Source organism: Muscardinus avellanarius (genome assembly GCF_963383645.1).
Source record: "Muscardinus avellanarius genome assembly, chromosome: 7".
Lineage (NCBI taxonomy): Eukaryota > Metazoa > Chordata > Mammalia > Rodentia > Gliridae > Muscardinus > Muscardinus avellanarius.
In genome coordinates this window covers 21,515,665-21,531,845 of record NC_137793.1, presented here as the reverse complement: position 1 = coordinate 21,531,845, position 16,181 = coordinate 21,515,665, and the positions used below count along the sequence as shown (strand labels likewise).

Here is a 16,181-nt window from a genome sequence, read left to right as displayed (position 1 = left end):
CTTTCAGGCTATGCTGATAAACACCTCCAACTTTTCATACCTCAAACCAAATGCACTATAAAGACATGCTTCTCTTCTGTGTTCATCAGGCTGTTCTTCAATGCCAGGTCAAAGAGGTCAGAAAATTCAGGTTCAGATCAGCTGACTTGGCCTCCCTTCCATTCCACTACCATATTCCATGGGTTCTGGCAGTCCAGCCATCTCGAAACCATTATGAGATTATTGTAAATTATATATTGGTCTTCCTCCCCGCTTCCTGACATAGGAAAGTCCTTGGACTCTCCAAAGTGATTAAGTATCCTTTTATATGATAATGAGATGAGTGTGACTGGCAGTTCTACCTGGCTTCAGGATGGAGACTGGTAACTGGAAAGGCCAAAGCAGCATTTGCAGCTTGGGACTTTGAGCCGCAGCCCCAATCTCCCGCAAGGTGAGAGTCAGCTAAGGTTAAATCCCTCACCAATGGCCAATGATGTGCTACTTCATCATACCCAGGAAATGAAGCCTCCATGACTCCCAAGGGCAGGTTCAAAGAGCTCCTGGGTGCCAAACACACTGAGGATCCAGAGGTTGGTATCAGAAGAGTGTATGGAAGCCCTGGGCTTCTTTCCCCACACCCTGGCCTGTCCATCTTTTCATAACTGGCATCCTTCATGATATCCTACATAATTGGCAAAGAGAGTTAAGTGGTTCTCTGAGTTCTTTTAGCTGCTCTAAAAGATTAATTGAGCCCAAGGTGGGGGTCGTGGGAACCTTCATTCATATCCAGTCGGTCAGAAGCACTGTTAAAACACTCTGGGCCTGCAATCAGTATCTGAAGTCAGGGACCATCTTGGGGACTGAGCCTGTAACCATGGGGCCTGATATTCTATCTCCAGGAAGATGGTGTCAGAGCTGAGCTGAATTAAAGGACACCCAGCTGATGTCTGCTATAGAATCACTTGTTTGTTGGATTGCAGACATCTTCTGTGTCAATTGTGGTGTGAGAGCAAAGGGAAGCCCTTTGCTTCTTCAGCGGACCCCACCTCCCCTTTTCCTTTCTCTCTAGCCCATCGTAGATCAAATCCTCCCGCCTGGATTGTTGCAGTGGCTTAAACACTGAATTCCCCTCATCTCTCTTCCCCTCACACTGCCAAGCATCTCGAGTCCAATCCATGCTGAACTATCTCACACGTGCTAACTCCACAGTCATCTTTCTAAAACATGAGTCTAATCATGTTAATCTCCTGCTTTCAAATTTCAGCAGGTCTCCCCTGCCCAGAGCACTGGTTTTCAGACTATTCCTGTGAGAAATAAATTTGAATCAGAATTCTCAATCGATGCTTATTTACTTAGAAATTATATTCATGTGCCCTTCCAAGTGCTTATAAGGCTTAATTTCTTTATTGGGGTTTTAATAAATTTTAAGATCTTTACCTATTCTCGATGGATTCATTGATAACCCATTGGGGCAGTCTTCATGTGCTCTCGGGATGAACAGTAGCATCTCTGCCCAAACCCCCTGCACAGAGAGGAAGGGAGCTCCTTGGTTAGCAAGTAGCATGTGTTTCAGAGTCTTGCTCCAACCCCCCTGTCCAGACCTGTCCTGTGCCCCTCCTCATCCCCAGCCTCATTCACTAGCCACTGTGTTTGTCAGATTTCTGTCACTATAACACATATCTGAAACCACCAAATTTATAAAGAGAAAAGGTTTGGGCAAGGGCTAGTTGGGTGATGTGTGCATGTATGCCTCCACCTTCTTGTATTCCATTAAGATGCATGACTAAAATGCACCAATAAAAATTTTTAATAAAAAAAGAAAAGGCTTACTTTGGCTCACAGTCTGGGGGTTTTGGGCCCATGATCATCTGACCTCCTTACTTTTGGGTCTGTGGGGAGCCATACATCACACACGGCAGGAACAAACCCTCTCACCTCATGGTTAGGGAGCAAAAGAGAGGAAGAAGAGGTAATGAGGCCCACAGGTCCCCTTTAAGGGCACGTCCTCAATGACCTAAAAACCTTCCACTAGACCCCACCTCTGTAAAGCTCAACTGCCTCCTAATACTGTCAGAGGTGGGGACCAGGCCTTCAACACCTGGACCTTTGGGGGACATTTATCCAAGCCATAGCTCACTCTTTTCCACAAACATACTATTGATGTATGGACAAAGTATAGTAGAAATAAGTCGGGATGTCAGCATCTATCTTCTATACCTTTCTGGACTTCCGTTTCCTCTTCTATGTGATAAACAAAGAAACATCTGAACTTTGCAAGGTTTCTATAAGCATTAAATGAACTAGAGCAAAAAGCGATGCAGGCCCAAGCAGAGAGGAGAGTCCTCACAAGGAGGAAGGGGAGTCAGCGCAAGCCCTGTCATATATGTTGTGCTTGGCATGTGGGACTCTCTCTTCTTCTGGTGGCTGCCTTGTTAAATGCCTTTCGATGTTTAAAACAACACCTCCTTTGAGAAGAATTGCTGATCCTCCCAGGTGCAGTTTTTCATTCAAACCCGACTGCCCCTTGTAAGCATTCCTTGTATTATATCACTGATGACTGCTGTTTGCAGGGAAGGCTGGTTTGATAGCTGTGATGCATGTCTACCTGGCTACTTCATTGCCACTACTGGTGCACCTGTGGACTCCAGAGTCCCCACCAAAGTGCCAAATACAGAATGGGCGCTCAATAAATATTTACCAATATTTCAATCAGCAAAGTGAAAGGAGAACTGCTTGAAAGCTTGTGCTTATTCACAATTTCATATCTCAAGTGCAGCAACTTAAAAGTTGACTAGGTGCTTGCACGTATGTTCATAGGAACAGGCTGCTAGCTCCCCTCAGCAGGGCAGTAACTCATAAAACAGATAACAAATTACAGAGAGGTAACTGTTTGACAAAATCCCTTTGGTGACAGTTTTCTCTTCTGTCTTGATATGATGCCAAGTTAATATTATCATAAAATAATTCCATTAACTACAATCGGGCAGTTTACGGAGCCATTACTGTCATCAAAAAGTAAAATTATATTCAAACCCCCAAACAGAGGCTTACATAGGAATAAGCGGCATTAACATGCAAACAAATTACATGCAGGAGAAATGGGAATAGCGATGTGACAGGCATTTCAGCCAATGCTCAGCGTAAACAGATGATTGCATTTTAATATTTATTCATATGCAAACAATGAAAACAAATCACGCTGGCAAGAGCCTCGGAGTTAAATTCATATTTGTTTAAAATGGCAGCAACTTATGCATTCACTCTGACTGCAGGCTACACTGGGCATGCCTCAGCTTCCTTCAGACAGCCTCCTGCCTAACATATTCATGACCTGGAGGTGAGCTAGTATATGCTATTTACATAAGAGGATGCAGATCTGGTGGGGTTGGTGCTGGTGGTGGGTAAGTGGAGGCTGGGGAGGCCTCAGATGTGGCATAATAAAGTGAGATGCCCAGCAAAAAAGCACAGAGAGCACCCTGATGCTTGGCCCAGGTGAGTGAGCCAGACCCAGATGTGTGCTAGAGCTGTGGTCCAAGGTCTGCAACCTCATTGCAGGCTGGTGGCACTGTCCTAGGCTCCTGGGTCAGTGTTGGGGAACATGATGACTCTTTTAGATGCTATGGATCCTATCAGAAAGCAGAGGAGCATGGGCTCACCTCCCCCTGTCCCCCAACCGATGGCAGCTTTTCTCATCCATCCTTTGGGATGAGGATAGTCAAGACTGTCCGCAGAGCTTCATCATAATGGTGAGGAGCCTTCCCTAACTTCTCCCGCTCCAAGACCTCCTTCTCTTTACTATGTTATACAGTGCTTAGGGGCAGTCCTCAGTCACATAGCGCCTAATCCCATGCAGTCTTTTGCCCACTAAGTAGACACTTCCAGTCGGAGCTGCTTTCTCTCAGGACAGCCCTTTCTCTTGGCCAGCCAGACTTCACACCTGTCTTGCCTGGCTCAGCAGAAGTTCCAGCTCTCGACCTGCTTAATCAGACCACACTGAGTACAAAGCCTCACTCTTCTAATTCTCTACTATGCCATCTTTGAGACTAAATACAAACTTCTATTTTCTTATCTGTGAAATGTGTCCAGTTCACATTGAGCAAGTGACGACTAAGTCCCGTGTGCTGTTCCCAGCCCTTGGAATACAGCAGTGCCAAAAACAGAGCTGCGCACCCTCCTGGAGCTGATGATCTAGCAGGAAGGGAACAGTAAACAAAAGCATAATTAATTATCGTGGTATGATAACATGAGATCAATTCTATGGAGAAAAAAAAAAAAGACCAAGAGCAAAGTGAGAAGATGGGAAACCAGGAGCTGGGATGAAGATGCAAAGGTGTCAGTGTGTCTGCCTGGAGAGTGAGGCGTAGTAGAATATGACATGAGAAGATGTGGTCTGGCTGCATCTTTGTGAAAATGCATGTAGCAGGTAAGAATCACCCTGGGCCCTGCTATGTGACAGGAGCTGTTAAGAGCCTTATATCCTAGAGCTCCTTCAGTTTACCCAGTGATTGCTGTGTGGTGGGCATGAGTATTGTGACTGTATCACATATCAGGAAACAGGTTTAGGCAGATGAAGTAACCCAAGATCCCAAACTCTAGTGGATGGTATGGTAGGATTCATGCTCAGAATCCCAACTCGGGGACATCAACTCTGGAGCTGCCTCTAACCACGGAGCTCATGACCTCTGCTAAGAGGGGAGGCAAAGGAGCACTTTGTGGAAGGCAGAGACCCAGGAGATGACATAGAGTAGGAGAAAGAACCAAGAATTGAATGAGCGAGGCAGTAAGAAGAGCAAAAGGCAACATGCAGAGAGAAGAGAGTCAGAGCCAGCAGGAACTATGAGCTGGCCACAAGGGCTGCTCCGCCAAAGGGGTACTTCCCAGAAGAAATGAGAGCAGAGTCAGGGCTCATGCCTGGGGGCCAGCAGAGCAAGGTCAATCGTGGAGCCTAAAAAGTACCACACTGTGGTCCTGAAAAGGCACAGCTACTTGGCCGAAGGCTTCTCATCTTCCGGAAACCAAACAGCAAGAAATGCTTGAAGTCACAGCAAGTCAAATTTTGAGTATAAATCAAGATGCTGAAATTTTCTCTTACAAATTTAAATCTGAGCTTTTGAAACAGACACCCTCACTGTCTCTCCTAGATGATAACATGACATCGGTTCATCCATATCACACTAATGAAATAAATACAGATATTGCATGGAGTACTTTGTACATGTGACCTCCTTTCACCATTGAAACTCCATGAGCTGCTTTACTCCATTTGTGAATGAGAAAACTGAGGCTCAGAGAGGCTGGGCCACTCCCTAAGCCAGGCATGTACAGGAGCAGGAATGTCCCTCCCTCGAGGTGTGTGCAGCACAAATGTGTGTTCATGAACACCATGCTATACCACCTCCAGTGTTCTAGCCTGTGGCAGCATTAGGATTTGAAAGGAGTCAGATCAAGGGAGCAAATCCTGCTGCAGCTCTGGGCTCCACACTCCCTTTCTTCTGGAGTCATTCCTGCATGAGCTCTATGGTCTAACTGCTCCATGCCTGGCCAGCAGCAAGAGGAGCTGCTCGGTGTCCATCATGGACTAGGGAAGCACAGGCAGCTCCAGGAGCCAAGTGATTCCAGAAGCTCAGAAACCTTGGGGATCAGCACAGCTGCGTGTCTAGGCTGGAGAATTAAAAGCACAGCAAGGGGGTTTGTAGAGAAGTTCCATGTCTAGAAGGTAAGCATTCCAACTCTTTGTGAATATTGCTCACTATTTTCTATAAATCCCTCCCCAGGGATCAGTCATTCTACAAAAGCTTCTGAGATATAGACCATATTTATGGCTACTCAGGGTCTTTTGAACACTTTCCCCACAATCTAAGAGCTTTCCATATTTCTACCACTGCCTCATTGTGCAGGAACGGGAAAATGTTTACAGATATGGTACAGGTTTTGCCTGGTGCAAGACACATACCCCAGACATTGACTCAGAGGGACAGACACGAGAAACCCAGGCTTTCTTTAGCTATACGTTAAAATAAATCCTTCTTCCAAAAAATTAATAAAATAAGATTTCCACTCTTCAACCAGTTTCTCTTTTTCAAGTGGCAGGGAACAAATAATGGGACCTAGACCAGCTGCAATTATGCACATGGGGAAGAAGAATAAAGGAATAACAGGAAACTGGGAAACAATACCAGACATGATAAGCCCCAAAGCAATCATTATATTTTTACTTCCCACCAGCTAGCTTAGGAATCTTAAAGCATTAAGCCTTCTATAGTCTAGCTGTCCAAGTATAATGGCCCCACCCCATGGAGAAATACCCCAATCCCTTCCCATTTCCCTTGAGGCTCCACTGAAGAGCAGATCATCACTACAGACTCTGCAATGAACAAGGCACATGAAGCTTTCTTTCTCCTAAGATGATGTTGTAGACTTTCTTTGTGGGTCATCCTATATTTTTGTTCATGAGAAAGATAAAAGATAAGGCCTGCATTTTCATAGAGACATTTCTTCTAATCAAATGTTAGTGATGTTCCATATGCTGAGGATAGAGCAGAAAATGATAAATTCTCCCTCTCCTTAAGAAGCCAAAAGCTACTTAGCAGTGAATTCAGCCCTAAGTTAGGATTTTTGCAAAATGATATCGCTTGATACCTAGAAGAGGGAAGTAAATAAACAAATAGATTTTGTTCCTTTAGATACGAGAAAATAAGAAAAGAAGAAGAAAGGAGGGAAGGAGGGAGAGAGGAAGAAGGAGGAAGAAAGGTAGAGAGGGAGGGGAGGAAGGAAGGGAGTGGGGGAGGAAGGAAGGAAGGGATGGCAGGCTAGGAGGAAGAGGAGAAACAATAAAATTAAGCCAAAAGGAAGAACTGGGGAAGATATGATAAACAGAAATGATATGTTCTTAGCTGGGTGTGGTGGTGCATGCTTGTAATCCCAGCACTTGGGAGGCTGAAACAGGAAGATCGCACAGGTTCAAAGCCAACCTCAGCTACTTAGTGAGGCTCTTAGTATCTGGTGAGACCCTGTTTCCAAATAAAGTATAAAATAGGTCTGGGAGTATAGCCCGGAGGTAGAAAAGCCCCTGGGTCCTACCCCCAGTACCACACACAAAAAATGAAAGAAATGATATGGTCTTATAGATCAAACATTCTTACTTGGAAAAATGGATGAGAGATATCTTTTCCTATTAATCTAAAACTAGAATGTCTGAATCTCCAAACTTCAAAAACCTCAATTTTCAGAAAGTCTGGTTTTTCCCATTAGTTTAATAATTGACAAGTATCCCCTGCACTTGGAAAAATATCTCCTAAGATTTGACTGACAAGACAGAGAAACCGAAACAGGTGCTTTATTTCCAGAATAACCTAAGAAACAAAGGTTTTGTGGCATCTTTCTCCTCCTGACTTGAAATCTCGGTGTATTTTATCTCAAATGATAAACCATTTCAGATACCTTGTTGACTCTCCATCATCATGATCAGAACAATGGTTACAGACTTCATCTTTCTTTTAGAAAGTCATTTCTCCAACACACTGAATCTAAATATAAGTGGCTGACCTTTCCTACCACACACGTCCACACAGGATGCTTCTCCTGGCCACACTGTTTAAGATCTTAGCACATGACCTTAGACAGTTCTTGGCATGGGATTTCTGGTGGGATAACTGGACCTTAGAGTTACTTCAGCCAGCAGAAAATAAACCTATGGTTTCCAGTAGCCTATACACTGGAAAACTTGCCTCAGAAGGAAAACAAAAAGAAACTAAAATAAAGATCTAAATAGATCTTGAGATGATCCTAATGGCATTGAACATCTGTATTCAACCACATGTGGGGCCAATCTACTCTCTGGTTGTCCAAAAATGTGATGAAAAATAAAGTCCTACTTCTCCCTACATTAATTTCAGTCAAATATTTGCTCTGACATAAAAATCCAGATGATACATTCTTTGTATGTTTTTTCTTATTTCTCACATTTTCTTATTTTCCACACATGACCAACGCAGTCACATGCATAACCAGTCCTCTACCTAACTTTGTCTTAGAGATAAAATGAATACCAATTATTCTTTTGTAGATCACATTTTGATGCCTTCATTTCCACAGACTTTCAGAAAGACAGCTAGTATCTGTGATACCATCAAGGTTTCCTAATGTTCTCAGACTCTTCAGTGGGCTTGTTGGCTCCAAAGACACACAGGTCAACTGCAGCTACCAGCTGATCAGCACGCACAGCCCCAACCACAAAACACTGCCAAACTCCCCGAGTTCTGCTCTCCCTACCCCCAGTGCCTCTGATATTTAATATAGATGTCTGGAAATTTTTCTTTTAGAGGGTACAAGTAGTACATACAACTCTCTGGGTTGGATTTGGGCTTTTAAGGGTTTTTTAATGTAAAGGTGGTTATAATACGTATGTATGTATGTATGTATGTATGTATGTATGTATGTATTTGGTACTAAGGGTGGAAACAGGGCACTCTACCTCTGAGATACACCTCCAGTCCCACCACTATTTTTGAAACAAGGTCTGGATGAGATGCTGATGGTCTCACTAAGTTGCTGAGACTGGCCTAGAGCCTACCATCCTCCTGTCTCAGTCTCTCAAGTACTGGGATTATAGGCATGTGCCAACATGCCTGGATGGTTACAAGTTTTTAAGAGTTTCTCCTATAGTTCATATACTGTTGGGTACCATTGCAGAGCTAATCAATCACTCTTATACAAGAAGCACTCACTGTGAAAATAACGTCCTCGACCGAACAATGAACTTGAACACATATTCCAAAGCTTTCAGGGTCCTCAGGATTGGCTCACACTGCTCCCCTCTGCTGGAGGTATCCAGGTAAGTCTTCAGCACTGTCATCAATTTCCTGAATAAGGGATAATATTTTCAAAATACATCTCTTTCTAGCCTGTAGCCTGGTAATTAGTCTGCTCAGTAAATTATAAGACATTCACTCAAGAGTTAAATGTGGTGGTATAGCCAAGTTCACTACTTGCTTGCAAGTATAAAAATAACTACTAACTACAGAGAATGAATAAGCATTTCCTACTCATAAAAATTCAGAAAAGGCAAATGTAGTTAGGAAAAATAAAAATGTTGATTTTTTGTATAATCAGGCAATGAGTGGGAATAATAGTGGTGATAATGCCCTTTTCAGCCATTTCTTCCTATACAAATGTTCTTGTAATTACTATGAAACTTCCTTGCTTACCAACTTTTTTTTTTTCAGTACTGGAGATGGAACCCAGAGGCATTCTACCTCCAAGCTACATCCCAGCCCTATTTTTCATTCTTTATTTTGAAACGGGGTCTCACTGAGTTGCGGAGGGCCTCGCTAAGTAGTAGCTGAGGCTGGCCACGAACCAGGATCCTCCTGTCTTAACCTCCCAAATGGTGGGATTACAAGCGTGCACCAGCACATCCGGCACTAACTTTTTTGTTTTTGTATTTTTCTTCATTACCAGTGAGGCAGGCTTTAAACTTAACTAGGTCTGCCTTACAAGGCTTTGTCCCAACCTGCTGCTGCTCAATGCTCCAGCACAATTTCCCAGCTTTCTCCCTCTGGCCCCTGGAGACGGACAATACTAAGTGATGGGGCGTCTCCACTTTCTTCTCCCTCGCCTTTGAGACCTGGTGTTTTACAAGTGACTCTCAGTAAATGACAGCTGACTGGCTGAGTGGATGGATAATGAAAGCTCCCATGTGTGACTGCACCAAACCTATTCATCTCGTTCTCAGGGTTTTGCATTATTTGAATATACTTGTATTAAAAGTAGTTACACTTTATAGTGAAGTTCAGAGTGATAGGGATATGCCTACACACAGCATTTGGTGCAGTTTCTCCCAATTCTACCCACTTCTTCCCCTTCTTCCTATATGATATTGAGACTGGAATTGATAATGTTATATATGCACATGGCATCAATTGAAATGACTTCTTCATCAAGCTTCCCTCACCCCTACCTCCCTCTCCCAGATCTCCTTCATTACTGCACTGGGGTTTTTCCTCCTTTATCTAGGGTCTCTCATAGCCCAATTTCTGCCTACCTTCCACATATGAAAGCAAACAGATGACTTTTCACTTTCTGTGACTGACTAATCTCAATTAGCATAATAGTCTCCAGTTCCATCTATTTTCTGCAAATGACATAGTTTTGCTCTTTTTTATGGCTGAGTAAGATTATACTATGTGTATATTCTATAATTTCATAATCTTCATCTGTTGATGGATGCCTAGGCTGCTTCCATAATTTGGCTATTGTAAATTGTGCTCCTTCAAACATGAATATTTAATATTCTGATTTCAATTCCTTTGGAAATATCCCTGGGAATAATATAGCTGGATCATTTTATGGTTCCATTCCCAGTCCTCAGAGGAAATTCCACACTGATCTCCATAGCAGCTGCACTAATTTGCATATTTTAGGATACCCAAATTTCCTAGCCATCGGTTGAATTTTGTCACAAAAGGGAAGACTCACAGAGATTAGTGTCAAAAGGACAATACTCAAATTTCTAGTGTACTATGCATCTCAGCAGAAAAACTTGGAGGTGCACGAGACATTCCTGGATGTACAGGTACTTACTTGTAAGCCAGTGTAGCACTGAAATGCTGCTGAATGTAAGCCTCCAGAACTGTGTTGAAATGCTGGAATTTCCGGTCTGCAATGAGTCCTATTATGTAGATCTGAGGGAAATACAAGAAATTATTGGAGTGGTGGACTCAGAACAGGAAAATGTGTTTGCCTCCACAATGAACCTCTGTCAAAATATTTTTGGCCAGGACTTAGTTCTTTAATAAATAGTTCAGCCTTTTCACTAAAGTATTTTTCTCTCTAAAAAGAGTCTCATAAAGTGTGGTAGGGGTGTAGAAGGATAAAAAAAATTTTTTCACCATCAAATAAGTTAGCGATACCACAGTTTATCATCATTAGACTGCCTTCTTTATTATGGAAATTTGCAGAGTTGTTAATATTCACATTTCCAAGGAAGTCATGCAACATTCAGCACTTCCCTGTTGTTTAATCCAAGGGTCTTCTGGTCATGAAGCATCTTTTCCTAGCATTCTAGGGGACCTCCTTGAAAATCATTGATTAGCCACAGTTATCTCCAAGTAATCTTTTTAAACTTACAAATATCCACAACACATGGGGCTAACACATTAAGACCCAACTGGCCACTGATAACCTAATGTAGATGTTTCTTGTTTTATTTTGAGCAAATGTGACTTGTGATAGGGAAAAGAGAAACAGAGCCTGTGGGAAGACAGGGAAGAAGGATGTGAATGGCAGCATCATGGAGGGTTCTGGGTTGGCAGGAGCAGTGGGCCGACTCTGGCAAGTTAGGATATGAGGAAGAGTAGGTAAAGGAGAGTGAGGAACACCTGGGGCACTTTCCCACTGTGATCATTCAGAGCATCCAGCCTCATGTACTTTCAATAGGTGTCAATGTGAGTGACATCAGCACTGAACCTCCTGCCTTTCGCCCACTGTGCCCCTGGCTTTCTGCTGAACTGGAAACAAATGAAGGGAAACAGCATCTCATGCATCAATCCAGTTGCCAAAGGTTACAACACATTCAAAAGCTTCATGAAAAGGGCCACAGGCTGATAGTTCTCGGTATTCTCACAGTAGGACACACATTAATGTCTCATGCCACCAAACACTGTCCCCTCTCTCTTACCAAGGCATCAAAGACGAGGATGTCATACTCATCACTTTGAGAATGCTCCATCATGATGTTGAAGAGAGCATCTAGGGTGTCCTGAAGAAACTGGATGAAGGAATGAAGGATTCATTCACAAAGAGTCCAGGTGACCCAGAAACCTCACTCCAATTGTCTGTCCCAGAGAACCAGAGCACATGCTCAGGGTTTCAGCACTTGGAGCAACACAGCTGTCCATCTGTTGTGGCACCAATGCTCATAGAGTGACATTTCCATGCCACAGAAAACTACATGACAATATATAAGACCAAAAATACCTCTGCACACAACAGTGAGGATGTTGAGTAAAGCAAGTCAGACACAAAAATAAACATTCTTCACTGATCTATTTTTTAAATTCCAGAGTAGGCACAATCCACCTATGACACAATAGTCATCAATGTGGAGGCTGATTGGCCCTAAGAGGTCCATTGAGTGCCAAGGGGTACAAGAGAGACTCAGCAATGATACAGATGTTTTGTTGTTGTTGTTATTGTTGTTGTTGTTGTCTCCATTTGGGTGTTGGGTATTTGCTGTGTATGCATATGGAAGTTTGTGGAGTTGTGCTGGTAAGTGCCATATATATATATATATATATATATATATATATATATATATATATATATATTACTTCAATAACAAACTTTATTTTGGCACTGGGGGTATTTTACCTCCAAGCTATATCCCAAGCACATTTTATCTTTTATTTGAAACAAGGTCCTACTAAGTTGCAGAGGCTCTAAGTTGCTGAGGCTGGTCTCAAAACTGTGATCCATCTGTGTCAGCCTCCCAAGTATTGGGATTACAGGTGCATCTAGCAATGACAAACATTTTTAAAGAAGAAGAATCAAATAGGATCAGAATAGAATTCATGACTTCCTCACCCCACCATGACTTCTTTAAGGTGCCCAAGGACAATAGATCTTATCAAAGGAGTGCCTGAGGGAGTTTCCTTGCCATTGGTAAACTAGGTAGGCAGGTTAATAGTATACACTTAAAGCCATGACATGAAATTCTGCTAGTGTTTCTCTAAGACTGATTGAACAATTAAATAAATCTTGATTCCCCTCCTTCCTAAGGAATGAGTCGATATTTCCTATTATACCTCAAAACCCAGAACTACCACATTAAGATGTTTAATCTCAGGGTTTCTAGCCATACCAAGTTTCTGATAGAAACAAGATAACCAGGTCCACTGGGAAAAACTTGTCCCAATTCACAGGATTGGAGAGGAGGGCTCCTTTAATCAGACCTGTCCTTTTAGACAGTTGATATGCCCTCCCACCATGTGGATGATAATAAATCCCACATTTGCATTGTTTTCTGCTTGCTTCACTTAAAATGTAAGCTTTGATGTCTTTCTCTGTCTCATCTTTAATACATAATGCTCTTGAGACCAGCAGCACAAACTAAGAATACTTTTAATTTCTAAAAATGTGTACTTAGTACTAAGAGGGCATCACACTATCCACAGTGACACCTAACAAGAAAATAATTAATACTTACTCTTTGTTGAACTTAACATATTTCATGTGTTTTAGTCTTCTTAGTGTGTATTGGTGTGCAAGAGTCTGTGCCGATAGTTTGTATACTACCAATTCTAATATCAAAGACATGGGTGGGGAGAAGGAAGAAGGGGAAGGACCTGGGGGTGGGAGAGCACCAAGAATTACGTACATGGTACTTGTATCTGTCTGACACCACCCAATATGATGTAAAATTACAATGCACCAAGTTAAAAAAAAAAGTCTATGCTATGTAATTCCTAATAATACCACTTCGAATGTTCATAGCAACCCTGAGAAATACGTCGTATTCATAGTATTATCACACAAAGCTGGTAAATGGCAGAACTGGGATTCACATCCAGGTTAATCTATTTCCATACAGTAATTACAACCAGAGTTTTATTATTATTTTTAATATTTTTGTTGGTGCATTATAGTCCCACATCATCATGTAGTTCTTGGTGATAGCAACATGCATTCACACATCACTTGGTGGGCTTTAGTCCAGCTCCTTCCCCATTCCCCCACTTCCTCATACAAGATATTGACATTGGCTTTTGGTATTCTCACATTATATATATGGAAGTTCCTTCACTGATCCTCCATCTCTTCCCTCCCCTTCCCCTAGACCACTTCCTTGGCTCCACTGAAGTGTCTCTTCTATTGGCTGAAGTTTCTCTGGAGTCCCAATTACTCCCTAGCACCTTTATATGAGAGAAAACATATGACCCTTTACTTTTTGTGACTGGCTGGTCCAATCCCAGTTTTCCAAGGAATGACCATACTGATTTCCATAGCAGCTGTACTAATTTACAATCCCACCAACAGAGTAGAAGAGCTCCTATTTTTCCTATTTCCCTACATCCTCACCAGCATTCATTGTTGTGTGACTTCTTGATTATTGCCATTCTGATTGGGGTTAGATGGAGCCTCAGTGTGGTTTTGATTTGCATCTCCCTGATTGCTATGATGTTGAACATTTTTTATGTAATGATTGGAGATAATAACCAGAGTTTCTGCTGCTCAACATTCAGTACCATTGAGCCAAATTTCTCAAAAAAGATGCCTTGGGCAACATGGGAAAGCATGTCCCATTGTGGGAGAAAATGTCATCCCATCTCCTTCAGCGCTTGTCTCTCCCCTGAAGCCACCCTTGGTTTAACATTCTGTCACTGGCAGATGCATACAAGAAAATGGAGTCCCACTGACCTTCACCACTTCCTCTCCATCCACGATCTTCAACTTTTCTAAATTCTCTTGCAGCAGTTGAGGCTTCATACGCCACTTCAGCAAACCCAGCAAGCCCACTGAAACAGTCCAGAGAAACCGAGTTACCACTCCTGGCCTGAACTATTCCTAGGGAGACCCACCTGGACTTGTGTACCTGTGCTCACACCAGCATGCGCACGTGTGCGTGCGCGCACACACACACACACACACACACACACACACACATCACAGTCACAATTGCAATGGTTATATTACCATTCTGGGTGAGTTTTGTGGAGCACACCAGGGTGGAAATGGAGAACACATCCCGGGAGCTGACAGAGAGCCCCCCAATACTGCTGGAGCTCCGACTCAAAGTGGCCACTTTGTTTTCCAACTGGTGTCGATAAGAAGGAAGAGTCAGGTAAGCGCTGGAATCCTCCATCTTCTTGCTGTCCCCCTGGAAATGACACTTCTGTTACTGTCCTGAGCCAAGAGTACATATGCAGTAATACACAGAGCTTGCAGTGACCAAATTATACACTGTGCGGTGGAGCTGAAACAGTGAGGAAAATCATCAGAGAAGCAACGAACACAGGGTGATGAGGCAGAGATGTTTTTTTCACAAAACAGGCTAAGATCCAAAGTCACATTATACAAAAGGGACTGGTCAACCACTTGAAGACTCTGTGGACTTCATTAAAGGCAGAAAGGAGAGTTGAAGATTTTCAGACAGCAATTTTAATCTATTTTAATCTATCCTTTTTTTTTCTTAGTTTACAATAACATGACTCCACCAGTAAGAAAGGCAATCTAGCTTAAATTAGAAGTTAACGGCAAAGGCTTGGAAGCCTTGGGATCCTGAGTCTATCTACGATTCACGAGTCTATAGAATCCTGGATTCATCCCTGGCCTCTCCGAGTCTTGTTGTTCTCATGAGTACATTGATAATAATCATATTCCAAACTTCCTAGAAATTTTGAGCAAACTGAGTAGGGTAATACATAGCTGTTGGCAGAGAGTAACGTAAGTTCTGGGTTGAAGTGAATGACTGAAGGAGGGGATTCCAGGAGGTCATACTTACTCTATCCCAGGAGTTATGCCAAGTGCTTCAAATGTTTTCCTTTCCTTCACTTAAGCTTATGAAGCAGATTCTATTATCATCTTGGCTTACAGGTGAGGAAACTAAGGATTAATGAGGTTAAGTAAAAGGAAAACTGAAGCCAGGCATGGTTGCACATGCTTGTAATCCAGTACCTGTAAGGCTATAAGACAGGAGGATTGCAGGGCTTGGGACCTACCTGTTAAAAATTTCAAAAAGGACTGGGGGTATAGCTTGGAGGTAAAATGCCCTAAGTTTAATCCCTAGTACTACACAACCATGTGCACATGCACACACACATGAAAGAGAGAGAGAGAGAGGGAGAGAGAGAGAGAGAGAGAGAGAGAGAGAGAGAGAGAGAGAGAGGAAAATAAAAACCAAAAAAATGAAGAGGAGTGAAAAGAAGGGAAGGGAAAGGGAAGGGAAGGGAAAGGAAGGGAAGGGAAGGGAAGGGGGCTACACTTGGGCCTTTGCCCTCAAGGAGTTCACTGTCTGTTGGGGAAGAATTACTTTCAAGTAAAGAACTGTTTATGTGGGATAAATTAAAAAACAGAGGCTGTACAGAAGAAAGGAGATGTTCTGGAAAAATCTGAAAGATTCAGCAAAAAGTACCATGTGCTTGGGTCATGTTGGCCATGATGACCGTAGACAAAAGGCACCTGCAGCCTACAAGGCTGGGAAACCC

The 16,181-nt window shown here is 42.7% G+C and overlaps 1 protein-coding gene across 1 annotated transcript in view; it reads right to left on the bottom strand.

Moving 5' to 3' along the window:
• DOCK2 (dedicator of cytokinesis 2) overlaps positions 1–16,181 on the bottom strand; it is a gene marked incomplete at both ends in the record, with an annotated part of 443,452 nt that overhangs the window by 352,410 nt on the left and 74,861 nt on the right. Inside the window, 5 exons of the mRNA XM_080699131.1 lie at positions 8,706–8,840; positions 10,561–10,661; positions 11,657–11,746; positions 14,395–14,492; positions 14,671–14,854. Coding sequence (XP_080555257.1) covers positions 8,706–8,840; positions 10,561–10,661; positions 11,657–11,746; positions 14,395–14,492; positions 14,671–14,854 — 608 coding nt within the window. The remainder of the gene's footprint in view (positions 1–8,705; positions 8,841–10,560; positions 10,662–11,656; positions 11,747–14,394; positions 14,493–14,670; positions 14,855–16,181) is intronic.